Genomic DNA, 23,207 nt, shown 5'->3' with positions numbered 1-23,207 from the left:
TCTGCTGCTTCCTGCATGTGTGTGTATGTTTGTTTGTGTTTACTGAAATAGGCAATGTGTGTTATTATGTGATAGACTCTAATTAAATTGCTCTTTCTGGCCTGTCTGTGCAAAGGTCACACACATGCACACACACAGACAGAGAAACAGAGACAGGGAGAGAGAGGAAGATTTAATACACCGTCTTTGGCTCACTGAATGTTTTTAGTTAAACATTGCATTTGCCTGGAACACTTCTGTCCCCATTTCTTTTAATAGATACACTGCTCCTGTCTTGTCACAACTAAAACAAAATATACAGGCATATAATGAATGCTGAATGAGACAGTGTGATGAGAAGCAATGCTTATTATTTTATATGTCATTGCAAAGGTGATTCTTCCCTATTCCATACCAGTTTATCTTTGATTTGATTACTTGCTTGCTTTTCTGTGTGCATGATTATGAGTGTCACAGAAAATGCTGGACATGTAAGAAATAATGGCTAGAAGAAATTTTGGTGTTGTATGTTTCTGCAGACCACGGATGTGTAACATTTGGGTAACACTTTACTTGAAGGTATCTACATAAGAGTGACATGACACTGTCATAACTATGGCATGACACAGTCATGAACCTTTCATAAACATTATGTACATCTCATAAACGTTTATGACTGCTGTCATTAAGTGTCATTTCCAGAAGTTGTCTTTGTCATGACAACTTGACATTAAATTTGTTTGGGATGTCCTTATTATGACAACTTGACATTAACCAGGATGATATTACCACAAGATGTCTTTGTCATGACAATAATAATCTTTATGTCAGCTTGTCATAAACACAAAAAGAGGTGCATTTCTTGTTAATGTCAAGTTGTTATGACAAAGACATCTGGTAATATCATCCTGGTTAATGTCAAGTTGTCATTATAAGGACATCCCGAACAAATTTCATGTCAACTTGTCATGACAAAGACAACTTCTGGTAATGTCACTTTGATTAATGTCAACTTAGACAATCCAAACAATGTCAACTTGTCATTACAAAAAACGAATGACACTTAATGACAGCAGTCATACGTATTTATGACATGTTCATAATGTTCATGACAGGTTCATGACCGTGTCATGTCATAGTTATGACAGTGTCATGTCACTCTTATGTAGATACCTTCAAGTAAAGTGTTACCAACATTTGTATGTAATTATAAAGCTGATATGTTGAAACTTTACATTTTAGTAACACCATGGTTAATATGTGGTTATGTTTAGGGGAAAGAAACAACATGGTTATGGTTAGGAAAAGGTCGTGATATGGCTCAAAGTACCCACTTTTGGTGGCACAATCAGTGTTGGAAATGCTGACAATGTCTTGCAAAACACAACTTGTTTTGTTGTTTGTTGGTCTCAAACAGTGGTCTGCAGCTTGGCAGCCATCTCGTGGGGTGTCACACCATTCACCATCCCCTCCACCTCTAGATGACACATGTAATCAGAACTACATCACTTTTGGAACATTGATATGATTCGTACAAATGTAAGGTATCTGTGGTTTGCAGAAACATACAATGCCACCCCTCTATTCTAGCGACTAGGCTGGAAATACACTGCATTAATAATATATTTATACCTCTATAAATAACTTGTGCTGGATTGCTACATTAAAAAAAATATCCCACACTTCCATTCACACACACATATCTGCACAATGCATTAACACATGCACAGATGCAGGCACTAACAGAAATCCATGTGGACCAAGATTGGAACTTTGCACTGATTCACAGCAACATATGTGACTCCTACATATCACCACATACAGCTTTTCCCAGATGGCTCCTCATCATGCAAAAGTCAGTCTCCTTCTCTTAAGCGCTCCATCTCCGACACTGTCACAGTCCGCTCCCCTCCTTTTGTCTACTGCTGCCCTTCTCCATCACTGGAGGTCATCCTATTTTAGCACTTGCTCAAAACGGAACTGATCTAACCCAGATTTACACGTGTGAGGAGTGTGTGTGTGTTTGGGGGGGGTGCAATTGTGTCTCTGGAAAGTCAAGTGTGTGTGTGTGTGTGTGTGTGTGTAAGTGTGTCAGTGACGCAGGAGGAGAGGAAGCAAAAAAGCGTTGTGTAGGTAAACGAAAAACACAGAGAACGAAGAGAGTATATGAGATTATTGAGTAGCGGAGTGCATCGGTTCATCACAGAGTCGTTATGGGCAACTTGGCGGACCGGGTCGGGCCTAAGAAACGGTTCGTTAGGGAGGCGAGCTCTCTTCAGAAGCACCTGCTGTCTGATTCTGGAGATGTAAGTCCGACTGATTGATGGTTTGGCTCAGGGTGCACTCACAGATTTAGAGATGGAGATTTGTGTTATTCTCACAGCGCAGCTCAACTGCATGAAACAGGAAGAAATCATAGTACCACTTTACAAGCATGGGAAATACGTTATCAAGAAAAGATGACTTCATAGTGAATGCTACTTTGTCTGACCTTAAAGTGACTTTTTCATAGTCTCAACTGAGTTATAACCAAAATCATTTTCATACAGTTGGCTTATTATATGTCAGATGTAATGTATCTGACCACAGTGTAATTTTTCAGTGGGCTTTGTGGTGCTGATTTTTCACATTAATATTATATATTTTGCTGCTGTTCCTGGTGTTACACTGAATCAACCTGTGCCGTATAAATGTGGCTCTGATAATGGCTGCTGATATGTGTGAAGTTTCTCTAAAAGCTGCGAATTCCATTAAGTGCATGGTCACTCATTCACCACTATTTCCCCTAAGTTGCCGCTGAAACCATTAGGCGCAGTGCAGTTGTCAGTAATGATCATAAAACCTTGAATAATCTCCACCCACCAAAGCACAGCAGTAACAATGACTAAAACTACTTACCTCGTCTTAATGTAGCCTGCGTACATTGCTGACATCTATCAGATTTGTGCTGCTTCATTGGTCAGTTGTAACAGACGATTTCACTCCCGACCCATGCATGCAAATCATTTCATATGGCATTTGCAGTTATTGATTTCGAAACATGAATTGTCTTTTGTGCACTTGAAACAGTGTGGAGAATGTGGTGATTGAGAAGAGATGAGATAGGAGGCAGCAAATGCAGAGCAATGCCGCCAAACTAGGTGAAATCACAGTGTGATGGCTTACGTGTAGGCTGTGTAACAGCAAGGGAGCTCTGTGATTAGGCTAACATAGCACAATGTTGTGCATACAAATAGTCTCTTTCTTTTGCAAGAGGTCTGTGCAAGAAAAGGTCACAGTGTTCTTGGTTGCCTAGTCTGACGTTCATGCGGTGTTCGTAGGAAATTATGCTGCAGTTTTGAATTTATTACTTTGAGTGAAGACTCACTTTGGATGCTTATTCTAGGACTAGGACGAGATCTTAAAAATGTCTACAATGATGCACATTTATAAGTTTGTTTATTATACCTGTTTGTGTGTGCACATAGGGAACAGTGTATGCAGTTTCTCTGTGCTTTCAGGCACATCATTGACTGCATGACATACAGGCTGTCACTTGCACTCTGAAGGTTGGGTGTGAATGATACGCACCCAGAGGCTTTTGTCAGCAAAATACTCACTTTATGGTCGCCATTAATAACATGGCCGGGGCAGGGACAGTCTCTCGAGGGTCTGATTGGACCGAGATGTACTTTTATTACAGTTGGCCCACAACATAAATTGTTCTTTGCTTTTGTCTGATTTAATATGCCAGCAGAGATTGGCAGGACTGCAGTGACTATACATCTAAATATGATCACTTAGAGACCTCCATCATAGCAATGTGATTGCATTGAGATCTACGACACAAACAACTCACCCAGCAGTATTGGTTTTGGTGATGAAAGTGTTCTTCTAAGCTGTACTAAACTGTGGTTTACCTCCCTATTCCATCAGGTGCAGCGTAAATGGTTACCAGCATCTAAATTATTCACTGACCTTTATGGGAAAGTGTGCAGAAGTAATTTCTAAATGAATAATTCATATATCATTTTCGTAGGTATGTACGTACTAACAGTATTTAACAATACAGTGTTTTCACAACAACTATCAAATGCACAGCCATTAAATCCACATGAGAGTTAGTGATGTACGTATCCCAGCCAAATGTCGAAATCACAGATTGAGTGTAAAAAAAAAAAAAGCTATGTGCACTGACCTAAATGCTAATCTTATCTAAGGCTCAAGTTAGTACATTCATGCTTATGCAATAAAAGCACAATTGATACAATCATGTGAAGAGGCGAAATGATGGATGAAATCACCGGGTAATGCTTATGACGAAAGAAAACACGCACAACTAATGTTGCTAAAAAAAAAAAAAAAAGCGAACTGGAAAAAACTTTTCAGAAACAGTACATGACTTCAGAAAACCTACTCGAGGCTCTGTCATGTGCTTATCATCCTCCCCCGGTGGCTATAGCAAAGGCATCAGGCCAAGGACTCCAGTTTGCATGCTCTCTTCACGGCTGCTTTGTCTGGGCAAACCACAGAAGAGCTCTTAGCTGGAAACCAGAGAAACAAACTAGAAATAGATGAAAGAGTGTGGGAAAGCCACTGAGTTGAGAGGAAATTGCATTCCATGCTTTCTTTTTGGTGGATTATGAAACATGCATTTGTTTGTGTGTGGTGCAATTTATTGACAGTTAGTTGCTCCATTGAGGGTTACCTCTGAGAAGCCACATATGATATTGAGCCTGAAGCCAGAACCTGTACCCTAGCATTACAGGGACTGGAGGTCAACGCCAACCTGAACAAAGTCTCTAACATCTTTTGTATTAGATTGAACTATATTGTTCATTGTGTCCACCTCCACTGGTTTTTGATTATGTAGACTCACAAGTTTAGGAATTAATTTTTCAGCCATTCCTCAGTGCAGTCATAAGACAGTCATGCATGAACCAGACTTGACCTCCATTACCGTGACCTTACCAAACCTCCTGATGTTGTCAGATGTATGACTGGGAACCACGTCTGTACAAAACTGCCCAATCCATGTAGTAGATATTGCTATATATTACTGCATGAGGGGATCACCATATTCATATGGGTACGTATGGGCACCGTGGATATCTTTACCAAATTTCATGGCAAAAAGTGAATAGTTGTCAGGACGTTTCACTAAAAACCAAAAATGTTAACCTCATGGCTCAGCTCATTTGCAGGAAGAAATTGTTGGTGTTTGTACATTTCTGCAAACCACTAATACATTACATTTTTACCTTTTGTATTTACTATATCAAAGTTTCTAACATAGTATATTAGCTGACTTTATTTGGGAAATATAGGGGATTGTAGATGCTGTACTGCCTAGGTGACATGCCTGCCAAGCTGCAGACCACTGTTAGAGACCTACAAACACCAAAACTTGTGTTTTTTGGGTGAGTCATTGCTATGTTTACAGCAGCCTTTCAAGTGACCTAACGCTATTTTCCCACCTGGGATAGTGCCATGAAAAGCTGTTGTTTTTTACTGAGACATTGCTGCTTTTCTGGTGGGGATTGAGGCACCAAAACTGGGTATTTTAGGCCAAAACATGATCCTTTCCTAAGCAAAATATCGAGTTTCAACATATCTACTACATAATAATGTACAAATGAGACATATCTATGGTATGAAGAAACGTAAAATACTGACCAATTTTTGGGGGGATTGGGTTGCATGGTAGTGCTAGAGAAAAAGTCTGAGGATCTCTAAAATCAGTTGGCGTCGTTCTATAGCGATCACCGATTTGTACAATAATTTCATAGTAATCCATCCAATAGCTGTTGAGATACTTTAGTCTGAACTAACAATGGTGGATCAATCATCCTCAGAGCTATACCTCTGTGTATAGTGTGGCTACGAAGTGGGTAGGAAATTGAAAAGACCGATGCTGAAAAATGAGAAGATGATGTAGGATTCAGCAGTAGCTCAGTCCCAATTGGGTTGGGGGGTTGCTGGTTCAAGTTCTTGTCCGGACCAAATATGGAGTGTGGACAGGTAGCTGCAGAGGTGCCAGCTTGCCTTCCTGGGCACTGCCTAGCAGCCCTTGAGCAAGGCATCAAACCCCCAACCTGCACTTAATGCATGTATTGGTCCTGTTTGTGCCTGTGTGTGTATGACAATGGAGTGACAGAATTGAATTTCCCCTTAGGGACTGATAAAGTGTAACCTCCAGGAGAACAGAACGTGAGTGGCCTCCCCATCCAGTACTGTACCACAAGTCAGCTTGCTACTTAAGCATCATTAGCTTTTTTGTACATGTCACCTAATTGGAAGCCATAAATCCATTAAATGCTGCTGTTACAAAGCCTCAACACTTAGAGGCCAAACTCTATAGCCCACTGAAGAGGCATGGAAGAGAAGATGAAGGTTTTCTCTAAAGGTTTTAGGCTTAAGAATAATGGCTGTACTGGTGTGCTGATCAAGTAGGGCTGAAATAATAGGACGATGACATGCTGGTTGTTTTATCTTTAACCAATTAATTGTGATGAGATTTCCAGTCACAATACCATCTTCAGCACTGGTGTATAGGCTCTGACTAATAGGGTGTGACGCTGTTCAGTGTGACGGTGTATAGGGACTTGCTGTGGAAAAAACCCTTTTCATCTCTGAGGAGGATAGCTGGACATGATAACACTTGATATAACCGGCACTTCACATTTTATTATACTTCACCATTCCTTCAACTGTGTTTTTTATTCTCTGGAAAGTATCTGGGTAGCCATTATAGAGATTTATAATAGTACAAAAACAAAATATACTCTACAGTATCCGCACTGTCATTATCATAACCCTGTAATAGCAAGTGCGGTCGACAGCATTATGTCTCCATTTTGACCTGTTTTAATGCCTTATAGAGATTAACATTGCCACAATGAGGATATTTGTACTCATTCTAGTGCACTCATCTTCAGTGGTGTGCACATTAGACTTCCTCCTGTGTGTTTCTCATTGCTTCTCTCTCTTGTGTTTGACTTTTTAACTGTTTGTTTCCAATCGACTTTTAAAAGTAAGCCCTATCTGCCTCCAATGTGTACAGTCAAAACACTCACGTGTAGCTGAGTAAACCACGGACAGGAGTCCATCCCAAGAGCAGGACTAATTTTAAATCTGTTATGAGTGCAAACAAGACCGAGATAATTGAAGCTGGGACTGAGTTGGAGTTGTGATTAGGGCTTGGAAGATATGTGCCTGGAGGGTCAGCTGGGAGGGGTTTGTTGCCCATGGCAATGCCCTACTAGCTCATGTCTTCATCTGTGATAGTTGTGCAGCCATTGAGAGCAAGAAGTGCAGGCCCTCTAAGCAAATTATGTTTACCTAAAAAAAAAAAAAAAAAAAAATCAGTTTACATTGTCATGTCAATGATGTAATTCCTGTCAGATCAGGGGTTTTTTTTTTGCCAAAAGTTAGATAAGAAGACTAAGTATACTCTCATATCTGTACACTAAATATGAAGCTACAGACAGCAGACAATTATCTTAGCTTAGCATAAGGAGGAAAGGGGAAACAACTAGCTTGGGTGTATAATAGAATGCTGCAGGAATAATGAGTCCTTAAACCTGGAGATGAGTTAGCATTTTTGCACTCCCAGCACCCAGGTTGTGAAGTCAATGAGTTTTTTTAATGGGCTTTTGGGTAGATGCCTGAAATGAGGTCTACAGTTAACACAAGCTTAAGAGACTTTCAGGTTTTGTTTCATAACATTTTTTTTGGTACTTCATGTACTTTCATTGTTATTTGACACTGTTGTTAAGCACTTTGGGTACCTTTAGGTTTTGTAAAGGGCTATAGAAATAAATGTTGATTGACAATTGATTTAACATAAAATATGTCAGTAAATACCCCCTAATAAATTGTCATTTGCAAAGGTCAACATGTCTTAAAAAAGGTGGTTGCTAACAAGTGGCTAAATGAGCCTATAGAACATCATCATGCTGACCACCTTTACAGACTCGTTGCAATGGGGACATTGAAGTCATGCGACCACGGTGTAGTTCGTTTACGTAACATTAGCCTTTACTTCTGGTGATTGCATTTACACTTCAAACATCAAAAACGTGCTGTTCATTTGTAAAGATAATCTTGCTGAACAAAACATGTAAGTACTTATTGTTCAATAGTTTCTTATCTTCAGACAAAAAAGTGTAAGAGGTGTTTTGCTGACATGTCATTTATCAGCTGGCCGTCAGCAACTCGTCAGATGACACTTCTGAGGAAGACTGGAGTCACAGTCAAAACTGTCAAGCAGGTAAAAGAAACATCTCGTACACTTTTTTGTCTGAAGATAAGAAAATATTGAACAATTCTAAAAGGAAGACAAAATGAACCTAATCAATCTATGTAAGTACTTATTTTGTGTAATAATCCATAACTAGGGTGATGTTAACTTCTGTGTTGGCCTACAAAAAACGCCACCCCTGAACCACTCTCTGGTAAAAAAAAAAAAAAAAAAAAAGCACCTAGCACCTCTGAAGCTTGTTTATTAGCATGTTGCATTATGTTTGTAATAAAAAAAAAAACAAATTTAAAAGTTGTGTTGTCAAGGGGGATTCTGTGCTGGAATATTTCGGGCAGGAGCAGTGACTTCCTAGAGTTGTTGCCTCGGAGCCTTGAACTGATGAGGAGACCTTAGGAAGTCCCTGCTCCCAACCAAGAAATATTTTGGCACATAACTGTTTCAAGTATTTGTGCTAAATTAGGATAATCTACAGGGTGGCATGTTGGTGCAGTGGTTAGCATTGTCGCCTGGGCTCCTGGTTCGAACCCAGGGTGGGGGGGATTCAAACCCCGGTGGTGGGTTTGCATATTGTCTCAGATATGAGACTGTCCTCTCATCTAACCCTTGGCATGAAAACAATAAGTGTGTTTTCTAAAGCATGACCCTATAGATGGCATCTTTTCCACATGAGAGAAACACATTAGAACTGGGTCATTATTTCCAGGCAGTATAGTAAAACGAAACCTTAAAGTGTGCCCATTCATAAGTATTACATACTTCAGCTGTCACTGTAGCCATGCTAACCTGTGCTGAGGCAGCTTAGGTGAGCTGTGTTGACAGCAGTCCAATGACACACTGAAAACTCATGTGCCAGATGGCTCAGGGGGAGGGCTTCAACCAGGGCGCACTTTAATCAATCTGATTAAGGGGAAATGCTGTCTGTATTTTTAGCCACTCCATGGCAGGCCAGTGGCCATTCATTGAATTTTGTTTCATTAGCTCTCATGTTTATCTCTCGGGTGGGTGGATTTATAAACAGGGGTGAACTAGAGTAGGAGACAGAATAAAGGAACCATTATCTACAGAATTTTAGCTAATGTAGGGTTCTTTGTGTAAACATACCTTTTATTCATTTTATGAATAATATAAGTAGTCACCCTGTTATTTCTAAAATGAGGGCTTCATTTATGACCTGACTCTGCTGCTGAGACTGACAAATTACATTTTGTCTTGTAGGGTAACTTATTGTTTCTAGGGCTGCAGCCTAGGTCACTGAGCGGATGCTGTTTAATGCTAAGCAACAATGTGACCTTTACAGGAAAATCTTCCAAGATCTGCTTCCACAGAGTCGAGGAGGTCGGAGTGAATTCATTTCAAACTCAAAACAGTCCAAATATTGAAGGTTATTTTGTCCAAACGTGAATATAATGTCATTTTATTCAGATTCATTTTGATTATTTAAGTTACTGGTATTTTTGTTTTAATCCCAAAAGAAAAACAAACATTCTGAATGCAGTGCAAAAGTGAAGTAGCTCCTCAATCTGGCTCAAACTAAAAGACAGCTGTTCTTGCAGCACCAACATTATAGAAAGCTCCAGCTGGCTCCAGACGATTGCTGCCTAAAACATGTGGTCCGTGACCAGCTGTCAACAGTTTACTCATTTGCCTGCATGACCGATTATTTTAACTGATGTAATTCAATGATGTGTAAGTCACTGTCAGGAAAACTATCTCAGATAGATGCAATAATACAGACAGGCAGCACAGCACAAAAATGTGTCATAAAAGTAAACAGCAATAGCGAGAGAGAAGGAAATTGATTGCTGGAATTGATAGCTAGAGACAAATACATTATCATTAGTAGTCTCCTAGCAGAGCATAATTCATTTTGAAGATATGATGCAAAAGGAAATGCACTTCTGTGAATGCTGTATTACTCATAATAAGAGTGACCTCTATGCTCTTCTGCATCTGTCATCATCCGTAGTTATTTCCCCATCTTTTCTCTTTACCCAAGACAAAATGCGAATGATGTCAGTAAGTGGTTTATAGTATAGTATGCATGCCTTATATTTACACAACGAGACTGTGTAAACATACACACTTCCTCTCTTTGACAGATTAGGATGTAAGCCCTCATGAAGCTCTGAGACCTGTGCTTTACTATGACTCACAGAGCAGAGAGTCCCAGCTGGTTACCTTTTTGTTTTTGGTTTTTAATAATTTTTTGTTGCAGAAGCTACAGTAAGACCGTGTTGTAAGAGTTCAACTGGTACTTTAAAGCTGGGTCTGTGAATGTGTGTGGATGCAGGTGCATGCAGGCCTCTGGGACCTTAAACTACTCCATCGCAGATGTGTTTTCTCTAATGTGGGACAGTGGGGAGTTGCCCGGAAAAACCTGTCCATATGAGGCAATGTTTTCTGGAAAGCCTGAGCGTTTGCATTATTTTTACAGTATTACTCATCCCAACTACTTACTAACTGAGCCTCAAAGGATACAGAAGACCAAGAACGTGTGAAATCTTATCTTAATCAGACAATAGTGCATCACGTATCAGTTATGTGGGAATTTGTAAACCATCGATTTTGAGATGTTTCACTGAATAATTGAAACTCTGTCCTGCTGCTGATGCTAGAGGAAAAGTAACAGATTCGTAACATTCATAACGATTCATCCTCAAGGGACCATTAATGTTTGTGCAATGGTAATCCATCCAGTAGTTTTTGAGATATTTCTTTTTTTGGAGCAAAGCGGTGGGACGACCAACATTGCCACACATTATTTGTGATACCAGCCTTAACTTTCAAGAAACCAGTAGTCTGTCCTCAAGTGTAACCTCTTCAGGAACAAAGTGATACAGGATTCTTGCAAGCTTGATAACTGTGCACTCTCCACTTTACCCACTTGGATTTGAAGAGTTTTTTCTGACCTCCATGACCCACAGAAAAATAACCTTAGATAGAATTATGAGATTTTTACAGACAGCAATATCACAAGGGTTATCCTGGGGGCTAGTTGTTTACATTGAAGATGGTGTGTGCGTGTGTGTGCATGCGTTCCAAGTATTATGGCCTCTGCCTCATCCTTATAGACTCAGATCCAGTCTAAATGATGGATATCAAAGAACATCAACATTGATTTCTTTCCGCTCTGAAAAAGACCCTATTTCATCATTTCGTGGTGCACTGAAAACAGTCTGGCTCAGTTTCATAAAGGCCTTTGCTTCTCTATCTTGTTTTTGTCTATTTATTTCTTGAAAACTTGTCTTCATTTTTATCTCTTTATCTCTCACCGTAACTCTTTTGTTTTATTTTTTTTTCCTGGGTACACATATTCTGCTCCATTCACACACATCTGCGCCTTGTACACATTACATTTTCTACTGCATCAAGGCAAACCCGTCTTGACGTTGCTACCATTAATGCAGGCTTTAAATGCCTTTTTACCCTGCATTAGCATCACTAACACTGACAAGGTTTAACCACCAAACACTCACAGACACAAGACCCTACAACAGCAGCATCCCCATTTTCAACAGGATGTTGAGTGACATTGAAAGAGACAGATAGTCCAAGGGCTAGCAACACAGCATGGCATGCAATAGCCCATGCAGCCAGGAAACAGGCAAATAAACTAGCATCATGATTCACCACTGACCAGGGCAGTGAGCGTCAAGAAAAGCCCTGAGGACTCCAGTCAATCTCTGAAGACTTGAACAAAATGGAAAAAATCCTATTTATAGCCTGACTCGTGCCCAAAAATGTCAGGATACAAATGTTTTTCCCTGATACGCCGGAAGCAGAGCAGCCGAGGTAGATGGAAATGATCAAATTGGAAAGAGGGGGAACAGAAAAACATGTACTTGAGCACAAAAGGTTCTTTTCATTTCATACTTAAATCAGAAAAGTGAGTATTAATAAAAAGATACACCAGCAACAGTGGATGAGAGTGTTTTAGTGCACAGATGACTGAGTAGTGATTCGATGGTTGGTACCCTGAGAGCCATATCCTGTATTTTGTGCTTCAGTAGATAATGCAATAAGGCGATCCCATAATTTGGTCCATAGCCATGAACTGTAGTATCAGAAATGAGCTGTATCAGTGTGCACTGAATTACATGAGTCCTTATGTCTAAGGGGGTTTCCATGAGGAGGCGTGTTCTACATTTATACGCAAATTCACAAAAGAATTGTGTGGCTTTTGCCACCAGTAAACCTGCACTACACTACACTGCCAAGCAAATACTGTCTCAGTGCTCATGTGCTATTTGCATATATTCAAATTAATCAATATGCATACAGTTGGCGCAAAATTGGCCCCTCGCAAAGGCTGTCCAAAAACATCAGCACTAACAGCCACATGCAGTTTCAGTAAAATTGTCAGTGTGTTAGAAAGTTGGTAGCAACTGAAGCGAATTTATAAAGGGTGTCACAGCCAGCACTGACACGAATGAAGTTTCTCTCTGTCACGTTTAAATTCCTTGCCGGAAGTTTTGAGGCATGCCTCTGCATCTCATCAGTCAGGACCTGTAGCTGGTGGTCTGCAAATTTTAATTTTCTTTTTTTCTCTGAGCCATTGTTCTGCCCACTGTGTTCCTGCTGCAAAGGCAGCATTTATAGTTTGCAATCAGATGCAAAACAGGGAAGATTACACTCAGCTGCATAACTTTATTTGCATGTTTGCGCTGCAATATCGTTAGCGCAATATCTTTTGTGAATTGGACCTTGAAACAGGGCAAATAGCAGTTGATAGATGGCACCAAGTGATGTCCAGTTCATGGTCCTATCATTGACCACAATCTGTGTGAAGTTGTGGTGAATTCACCTGTCATTATTTCCATGGAAGTCTAACATCTTGCTGCTTGTTGCTGTTGTAAAAAGTATGTGAGGTTATGGAGAAGTCTATGGAACTTAATTAGAAATTGTTTATTCTTAAAGTTCCCCTCCAATGAAAGTGCAATTTTTAACCTTGTTAAGGTGTTTATGGTGTTTTTTGGAAAGCTTCAAGACATGTCATGAGCAGAATAAGAAAGTCAACACCATGGCTGAGTATTTCCGCCTTGAAACTGCACTGCACAGTGACAGTCTCAAAAGCACATTCACACAGCCAGGGTTCATATGTCCAATAGAAACCATTCCTATCAACTTGCAGGGTGAGGCCAGACGTGCCTCTGATCGGTATTTTGCAAGTTAAGTTTCACTTTGACTTCAACAAGTCAGAGCAGGCAGTTGAGAACACGGTTTATCTAACATGAGCAACACATTATCAACTTCATAATGTAGTCAAGCCCAAAGCCTCATGTTATCTATCACTGTAACGTTTCTAACCTAGGGAGGAACGAGTAGAGTCGAAGGTGAGCAGGCACACTTGAGCTGCAGGCGAGCGGCTGGTGGAGATAGAGGTTGGGACTCATTTGCATATTCATATATCTGTGCGTACCAAATTGAGGCAAAGGTATGGAGTTACATTTAAGCCATTTTAAGGCATGAAGGGATTTTTCTTGGTGTAAAAATTTCCAAATATTTCATTCTGTTGAACAGGGATGTGTTTTTAGGGCTTTAATCAATGCCAGGAGAGGAACTTTTTCAAGTTGCAGCCCAGACACAGCTCCAGACACTAACTGGCACAATATCTTCATCTGCTAGACATTACACTCCCATTATGTCTCCTCCCTAAACGTCTTAAGAGGTCTTCTCAGAAGCCATATTTGGATTTGGAGCAAAAATCAACATAAATGAATTTCGTGTATTTTTATTAAAAATCCATGAGATCTGTCTTTTGTCAAAAGTGCATTGCTGGGATCATGACCAAAAAACAAATGGGGCCATTAAACTATTACAGATTTAATCTGGACATCCGTGAGATCAAACACAGATTCTGGATGTCCTGAGGCATCAGCCAAGGGATATTTACGTCCTTTCAGAGTGAAAAGCTATTTGACCATTTTCTGCCAACTCTAACTTTAACCACTGCTTGTTAAATATTTATTCTCATGTATTTCCCAGCAGGAGCGTATTGATTTGTACCCATTTAGGAGTGCCATTGGTCACGTACTCAGTTTGTCAGCATATCAAATTCTGCCTGAAGTGGATGCTAGCCATTATCTAATTTCACTAATGCTAGCTTTTTTGCCACCCAGAGGGCTGTGCCACTTTGCAGTCTGTGGTGTCATGAAAACAAAGTTCAGATGACGACTGACAGTGCGAAAAGAAAACAAGAACATGCTGGTCCATACACACAGTAGTACAACACCTCTGATACTGTACTTCTGATGGAATAAGCTCTTTTGTTAGTCACTGTCCTTTTTTAAAGCACTTGCTGCTCTCTCATCATCTCACACACACACGCAGCTAGCTCAAATTTTAAGGTTAAAGAGGTTCTCATTCATTCTTTTACATTCATACTTTCTAGTGCAATTCTCTCATTTGCTCTCTCGTGCTGTCCCCATCTTGAATCCTTTCATCATCCACGGATCAGGAGACACTTCTTCTTTTTTGCTCCTCTGAAAGTAGATGCCTAATTGCCTGCTGTCTTTTCCTCCACCCCTCTTGCTTGTCTCCCTCTCCCTCTCTCCCTCTCCCTCTCCCTCTCCCTCTCGGTGTCTCTAGAAGTGTGACTGCCTGCTCAGCCTGGAAGCCTATTCAGCAGACCAGAAGCGCCGTGTGTGTCAGTGCCTGAAGGACAACATTGACAAGCAGCTCCAGCTTCACAGGAGGGAACCTTCCTTTCCGCATTTTGAACAGGTAGGCCACAAGGATGCGCACATACTAGGAGCGTTTACAATTTCATTTGAGGCCAGAGATGAATCAGGAAACACATGAACACATGGGAATGCATATATTTGTGCATGCCCCCATCACAGATACCTCGTGAACACCACACACTTCCAAGCAGACTCTCAGTCAGTTGCATGTAATGCTTTCCTGCAGCTCACATTCCCATCATTATGATTTTCCACTTAGCTCTTGCATTTCTTTGGGCAAGTATAAAGCTGCCTTTTATCTGGCTGGATTTGAAGAGTTACACTGCTTTAGTGGAGTGTTAACTCTGGGCAATATAAGCCCTGCTCAGCTGTGTTGAGTTATGCCAAAAGAATTATTTGGTAAAGCAGGTTTCTGTTACTGCACTTCATATTTATCAACTGAACTTTGCCTTGAGAATCATATTTGTTGTGATCATTTGAAATGCTAACCACAGTAGACTTGACTGCATCCTGAGCACTGTGACTACCGAGTGTTGTCTCAGTGTGCCGGTTGACCTGCGACAGGAGTGGTATATGAAAACTACATATTAAGAAAAAAAATATTCAGTGTGATTTGTATTTGTAAAGCCAACTGCTTTGTTTTGTCTTTTCTCTGACGTATTTGTGTTTAGCATCCATTTTGCAGTAGAAGTTACTGAGTAGTTGTTAGCTGTGGCTGCAGTTTTCCTTGAAAATAAATGTGCTAACATGTTAGCAAATGCTAGCTTATTTACATACCCAGCAGATATGAAGTGACATTCTTTTGGAGTCATGTTTCTGTTCAGCTGATAAATGTAAACCCAATATTCACTCTCCTTGTAGCTCTGTCTTTGGTTTACACCATCTCCTGAGTGAAATATCCATTTTTAACTAACTTTCTAGCTAACTGCTGTCCAGATCCTTTGGAGATTTTTTTTTTTTTTTTTGAAACTAACACAGTTGCCCTCATTTACTAATCTAACATATGAACGGGTTCAGTTTCGAGCACAGAAATCATCAAACAGTAGGGTTCGTGTGTAATTTATGAAATGTTCTTACCTTGCCAGTCACGGCGTAGGACTGACTGGGTCTTGATAAATGTGGCTGCTGGAAACAACCGTCATGTAAATATCCTGCCTGAATATATTCTCAGTTTAGAGGCCTTGCCCCCTAGAGTTTAGGACATGAGAAACTTCTCTGAGCTAGAAATGGAAACACTGACGTCCCAAGTCCAATTTAACTAATCGGTTCTATTTGGCAGCCTGAGAAGTGGCATCAGAGGAAGTCGGGATAACACAGTATGGAAAGAAAACACTGCTGCGGTTACCAGTGTTGTGGTGAAAAATCGTACTCCAGCTGAGGTTGGAAAATTACATTTTTACTTCCATGATATGTACCAACCTATAGCCTACATATATTAATAATGTGAGCCTATATATTCAATATATAATATTGATATTTTTGTAAAATCCATATAAAAGCTTATTATTGATGCAGTCTGAAAGTTTATTATTGACCCATTTCAGGCACAACAGGTGGCGAAGGCAACACAGACACACCAAGCCGCCTAAGCTACCATAGTATGTAAATAATTACACTGTTGCAGGGTTTATTTTTTAGTAACGTTTTAATGTTAAATCATATAAGCACACAGTGGCGTGCCAGAGCATGGGTTGTGTTTGGTAGGCCTTTACAAAATATATTTTTATATTAGACTCTTCATTTTTAAGTGATTAGTATGTGGCTGCAAATACGTTGATGCCAGTCAGAATATGGTCCGATAAAAATTCTCCAACAGCCAGATTTACTATGCTGCACCACAAGTCCAGGCTGACTCAAACTTGCATGCAGGAGTCATAGCCTTTGCTCACATCGACAGTGATAAATGCTGAGGTTTGTGTACAAATGAGCTTATGCTCAGTTTTCTGTGGTATGTTAATTTCATGAATATTGGCCTGTGGGAGTGAACTGAAGCAGTGCGGGGGCCAGAAAATCAAAACAGTGAGCCGAAAGACGCTAAACGCTCCATAGAGCTGAGGGAAACTGCAGAGTTGGGTGATAATTCTTTGTTGTTGTTTTTTCATCACTACGAGCAACCCCTTTCACATTACACAAAAGTACTTCTGACTTTTCACAATTGTAGACCTGTTTATAGACCTGTTTATAGACCTGTTTTGGAAGCATTGAAATTAAACAAATCAAAGTGAGTTTAATTGAAACCTTTCATTTGCAGAATGTAAAGATTTATCAATCTTCCCTGAAAAAAATCTAATCCAGATACTACTGTTGGATTAAGTCGTTACCCCTACCTGTATAGCAAAATGGTGCCGCAGGGTGCTGTTAAGCATGCATCGTAACTGATCTTTGAATGCTTACTGGGCTCACTCGAATGCCCTCACATTCAGAAGGTGGATTACTGTGGCCCAACATGGTCATTTCAAGTGTGACTTAGAGAAATATACTCAAAACCTTGGACCAAATAGATAGATTCATGTGGCACAGTATCCAGAGGTCTAAAGGTGTAGTGTAGAGTTGTCTTCAATCTGCATTTCGTTGTACAGATTTAAGCTTTTTTTTTCCTAATTTCCTTACTTCTTTCATTTTTGATGAACAGCACAGACAGTCTGTTCACGTCATCAGTTTCAAAAGCGATCCCACCCAGTCCACTGAGTTTATCTGAAAAGGTGATTAAAAGGGATAAATAGCCCTGTGTATAGATGTCACACCTGTTGTACATTACGGGTTCATTTCATCAACACATGAAAGAGAGAAAGAGAGAGGAGCAGGCCGACAGTGTTTCATCCTTTTCTCTCTCTGCATGTGTGTGCATTCATGTGTTTCCATGTATACGTGTGTGTATTTTTGAACATATGGTACCTCTGAAAAGAGTCACGATGAGCCCTGATTGCCCAGATGTGTAAATGACCTCAGAACTAGGCAGTATTTGAATATTCTCCAATATTTTAACCACTTTACAGTGAACTTTATGAACTTTGCAAGAATCCAACAGATTTAAACATTGAAACTGTTTCAGTGATAAGATACCTGAGCTTCCAAACAACATTCAGCTGCTACAGTGTTTTCCTGCAGGAATGTGTGCCTCATAGTGTAGTTTTTCACAGCAACACAATGGGCATTGTGCATGTCCCTTTCCTCCCATGATCAGTGTCAATTAGGTGCACCCAGCTGAATGAATGAAAACATTTACACACACTGCAGTGTTCAATACATTCAATAGCAAAAACAGGCTAGTGAGCATGCTAAGTCACGTTAAGTCAATGTCATTTACCCAAACTGTATTGATCAAACTAGTGTATTGATCATTACAGACACAAAGAAACTGTGTTCATTGATTTCTTTTTCCAATTTTCATTAGTGTTTAAGTCGTATAATTATCCTGGTAGGATATTTTCCTAAATTGCATGAGCTTTTTGTAGCAGATTAATCATTATGCTTAACAGCTAAATATCTCACCATCACTAGCCTTTACAAGACATTGCAGGCTTTATTAACAGCTATAGAAACTTTTAATGGACTTTGTGTCTGCACACACATAATGTGTATATATATATGATAAAGATACCGTCATCAATAGCAGAGCAGCAGTGTTTTGTCTCTGTTAACAAACACTTGCACATGAAGAACAACCTGCGTTCTGTATCTTACTGTTTCCTGTTCAGAGTCAGGGAAAGCCTTTATATTTTTTATTCATTATTTGCATCTATATTTATAGATATTGTGATTGTTAATTAATTATTTAATAACCCAGAATATAATTATGATGTCTTTCGAACACTGGAAATAATTTATTAGGCCAATTGTTTCAAGGAAAATTGAAATTCTGTAACTCATCAACCAGATGCTCAGGAATGATCAGCCTTGCATGTGACTGAATGGAAACGACGATCAGAGATGTATGAAGTGTTTCTTGCTGACAGACAGACTTTGATTGTATCCATAATAAAAGTTGATGATGAAAGTAACAAATTGTGAAGAGAAACATCTTTCTAACAAAAGAAGAAAATAGTTTGTGCTCCTTTTCTTGTCCAGATTTTTATCTACATGATGGCAAATCAGTACACAAATGAAGTATAAAACTTGGGAGTGATACACAGTTTATTCTCATATCTGTCCTCATTCTGGTATGAAACTCCAGTCATGTTGGGATATATCAGATCAGTCTGATCAGCTGCAATGCTGCACTGTCCAATCAAAAACTGATATTCAATCAGGGTGGTGTGTCAGTTGGTAAAAGACTTCCGCAACAGCTGCAGTTGTGTATCCTCGCTTCCTTCTCCTCTGACAGTCTCCTCTCTCCTCAACTCCTCTAAGCACATTTAACGAATTGAGATGTCCTTCAAGATGACCGGTGTGAATCGATTTCTGGGTCAAGTGATGGAGTATAGAGGATAGAGGAGTCAAGAAGGGATATTGAGATGAACCCTAGGTTTTACTTTCTAAACACAGACCCCTACGACTTCAGTTTATCAAGAATTTTCTAAATTTTTGTGTTCTTTATTCACTGGAAGAAGAAACTGTTTTCTTAACAAATGGTTATTTGGGGGCTAAAGTATTCCTTTAAAACTTCAGTTATCTTTTTTCATAAGAAAGCAAAATGAACCTTTAAGTGAGGGCAATAGAAGGAGGTACCTGCCTGCCTGATTTCCTCCATGCTATTATTAAATTGTAAAGGTTTTGCCTAATGAAATCTGAACACACAAGGATATCATTTATCTAGCTACTATAACCCACAAGCTAATGGTCAAGTGCAGTTTTATATCATGCCCCCAAACACTTTTCAATCAGGAGAGACTATTTATTTAAATGTTCACATAAGGACGAGAAATGTGAAAAACCTTTGGTGATTAGAACCCATCTTGGTGTCATCTATTCCAGGGGGGTGGTAAAGATGTAGTAGATTAGGGATCCCCTCTATGGAGTCCAGACGCTGGTGGTGGTGATGGTGGTGATAAGATGAGATGAAGAGGGAGCTGAGGATCTGGATGTGAAGAGGAGTGGGCTTTTGATGAGCTTGTCCTGGGCTCTGGATAAGGTGACTGGAGGTGAATGGGGTGAACGATTACACCTTTGACAGCTGACAGGAGCGGAGAGGAGAATGGATTCAAAGTTTGGCAGCAGTAACATGAATGGCTGAAGGAGATTGGGGCAAAGTTTGACTTGCTAACTAGGAGAGGGAACACCCATAGTTAGCTGATTGGTGGAAGCGGTGGGAGTGGGATAGACAGAGAATAGTGAGTGGATACAGCATAAAGAAAGTCTTCCTGATTGAATTTACGCTGAGCTTCATTTAATTAACATATTTATGTAACACACCCGATTTCAAGATCAAACATCAAACATATTCACATACTCTCATATATTTAAACATTTTACAGAACAGAAAAAATGACAAATTTAACATCAGATTTTACTGTATTCCTGTTTCCTATTGTTCATGAGTTAATTGTGGACAGACACCTTTACAAGAACACCCTTAAAATTCTTATGTGGACACATATCATTTGCATATATAAACAGTGTTTTCAGGTTTTGGCCAGTTGAGGGTGGACATGGTTTCAGACACATGTGCAATCACACATATTCTTATACAAAGAGAAATTAATCACAACTCCTATAAAAGCTGACGGTACGGTCTCTGTAAAATTATACACACAAGTGGCATGTCCTGCCCCGTGGAGTTATTCCTGTATACCTTCTGTGTGCAGTTATTAGAACCTTTTACTGTAATCTCTTATTAAATGGAAATCTAAACGGTGTCCTGAAGGCAGGGGAATACATGCTTAATCATAACATTTTACATCTAGACAAATTAGTTCACTTTTGATTGCATTTCTCCAGAGTTCCTTAGAGGCAAATAGTTTGTATTCAGTCAACTCCAAATGTGTTTAATTAAATGCAAATCAGCGTTGTCAAGTACAGTAGATACGAGGAGAATGCCTTCGTAGTATCCTTTCTGATGCACGTTAACCTTTCAAATGGAAGTGTCCTGTGTTTTCTACTGGGAAAATATCCGATGGGTATTGTCAGACAGGCTAAAGAAATGAGGACACATTCCTATAGATAGACATGAGTGGACACATGTGGGTCACGTCCTTCCACAGACGACCACTGCATTAGATTGATACATAAAAAAGAACGTTAACATTTGAATCACGTTAACATTTGAATCACAGTAACTATGATTAAAAATCTGCTGCAGTGTCCTTTTGATAGATATAATGATGAACACATGTACCTTGATTCAAGCTCTATCCACAGTCATTAGCTTTTAGAATTTTAAAAGAGTTTAAAACATTTCAGAGAGTGAGGAATATTCCTTTGGTAGCGCTTAGATGACTTGATTCCTGCCCCATTGTTACTGCTGAGTCAACACTAGAACTTACTGAATAGAGAGTATCTTTGATACGCAGTGTGTGTATTCCTGCCAGTGAGTGAGAATTGCAGCAAAGGAGCTTTAGAAAATTATTCTTTGAATCACACATTTCCCTTGTGTCAGAAACCGCGTTTGTCCTCTCACGCACAAAGCCGAGTAAATCCAAACTTAGCTGAAGCATGCACTTTACTCAGGAGTTATGTTCAAGTGTGCAGAGAGAGCAGAATTCTCTCCAGATGGAAAGCACACACACTGTAGACATTGCACCCATTCTACCTACTTGTGCTCCTTTGTTCATTCATGTTTTTCCAACAAATGGGGTTACTCCGTCACAGTGTTGTTGTCAGCAGCTGCCCCAGTTCCCCCAGTCCCCGAATGCTTTGAATGCTTCCCTTTGGAAAAATTTGGATATGAGCCCTTTTCACTTGGAGAATCTTCTAATCCTCCAGTCCCTCTGTGAGTGGGGCATGATGGGAGCTTGCCAGTTTCTATTTTGTGTAGAGCTTCATTTAAAGTCAGCAGATGTTAAACAGAGGATTTGGGGCGAATGTTTATGATGACTAAAGTAAACTTGAATAACTGATGCCTCTTTTTATTCTCCGGCTGTTTCACTTTTTCAGTGCCACATCGTGACAGAAATAAAGACTGAATAGTCCAGGGGCGGACTGGGACTGAAATTCAGCCTGGAAGTTTTAGATGGAGAAGCCATTTTTAGCAGTAATTTTACCACTAATAGAGTTTTTGTGGTTTAAGTTGAATCTGATGATGCTGAGGGCCTTCAGGACACTTTGGGACAGGCATGTCTAGGTGTGTCTCTGGGGCCAGTCATGGCCCACAGACCAGTTTTAAATGGCCCTTGACTTCACTTTAAAAATATACTATATGTGGCACAATATCACTTTATTAGGCAAGATCACTTTGCATTTTTTCCCATCACCTCACAATGGCAGGGCTATCATACAGTTGGTAGACATACATCAGGTGGAACTACACAGGTGGAACTAGTGTGTTTTTATGATCAGACGGTAAACAAGCAGAAGGAATGGTTAACGAACAGCAAACATTTCCTGCTTTGTAGAAGACATGGTCACAGCAAAAAAGCGTAAGGTCAACAGTGAGGACTTCCGCTTTTAGGAGCGCCGGAAAGTTGAATACATTTTCACTGAAAGATGAAACAGTTGTGTTTGTCCTGTTTGTTTGTGATTTTTTTTAATTTAATTACAGAAGCAGCCGGCCCCTAAATCTGCCCCCCTTCAATAAAGCTTGTACACACCCTTGCTTTAGGATGTCTTGCTGACACCTGCCTCCTTAGTTTCTCTAATCTCTAATTTACTTCACAGTCACACAATATCACACTCAATAGTGCACCTGCAATTGGATCTGTGCTGGTTCCTGCTCCCTCCTCTTCCATCCTTCCCCTTTTTTGTTCAGGGCCACGTTCACCTGTAGAGTAAGTATTTAATTAATCATTTTTATTGCTAAGCTGGCCATCACATATTATGCTTATAGGCTATAATGCAAAACGGAATTGATAACTGGTCTAGGAGAAAATTAGCAAATGTACATGTTTGTTTCATCCATTTAGAGTTGAAGTTAAGGACCGTTTTTGAAAATACTTAGAGAAATTTAGAGTAAACCTCTGTCAATGTTTGTGTGCTGAGTCTGGCTACTAAACCTTGGAAATAATCAGCTTGGCTTTGGGACTTGCATTATACTTCAAGGTTTCTTTAGTTAGCTCATGAATCTAGCATGTAAGCATGACACAACACCTGCTGACAACTGCTCACGTCTCTCTAATGTTTCTGCCTCAGGCTTCACGCCACGGTCATCATCATCACCTGCTGCTGCTGCAGACAGCTTAAATAACTCATTTGTCAGCATCAGCCAGCGC

The 23,207-nt window shown here is 39.9% G+C and overlaps 1 protein-coding gene across 3 annotated transcripts in view; it reads left to right on the top strand.

Moving 5' to 3' along the window:
- rgs3a (regulator of G protein signaling 3a) overlaps positions 1-23,207 on the top strand; it is a 194,823-nt gene that overhangs the window by 94,552 nt on the left and 77,064 nt on the right. For 2 of the 3 annotated variants that reach the window (XM_049604582.1, XM_049604583.1), the window contains one exon: positions 14,810-14,944. In XM_049604582.1, coding sequence (XP_049460539.1) covers positions 14,810-14,944 — 135 coding nt within the window. Of the gene's footprint in view, positions 1-2,239; positions 2,286-14,809; positions 14,945-23,207 lie in introns of those variants that run through there. The other variant, XM_049604586.1, reaches the window with a different exon arrangement.

This window comes from Epinephelus fuscoguttatus, linkage group LG18 (assembly GCF_011397635.1).
Source record: "Epinephelus fuscoguttatus linkage group LG18, E.fuscoguttatus.final_Chr_v1".
Taxonomy (NCBI): Eukaryota; Metazoa; Chordata; class Actinopteri; order Perciformes; family Serranidae; genus Epinephelus; species Epinephelus fuscoguttatus.
This window is presented reverse-complemented; position numbering and strand designations above follow the sequence as displayed.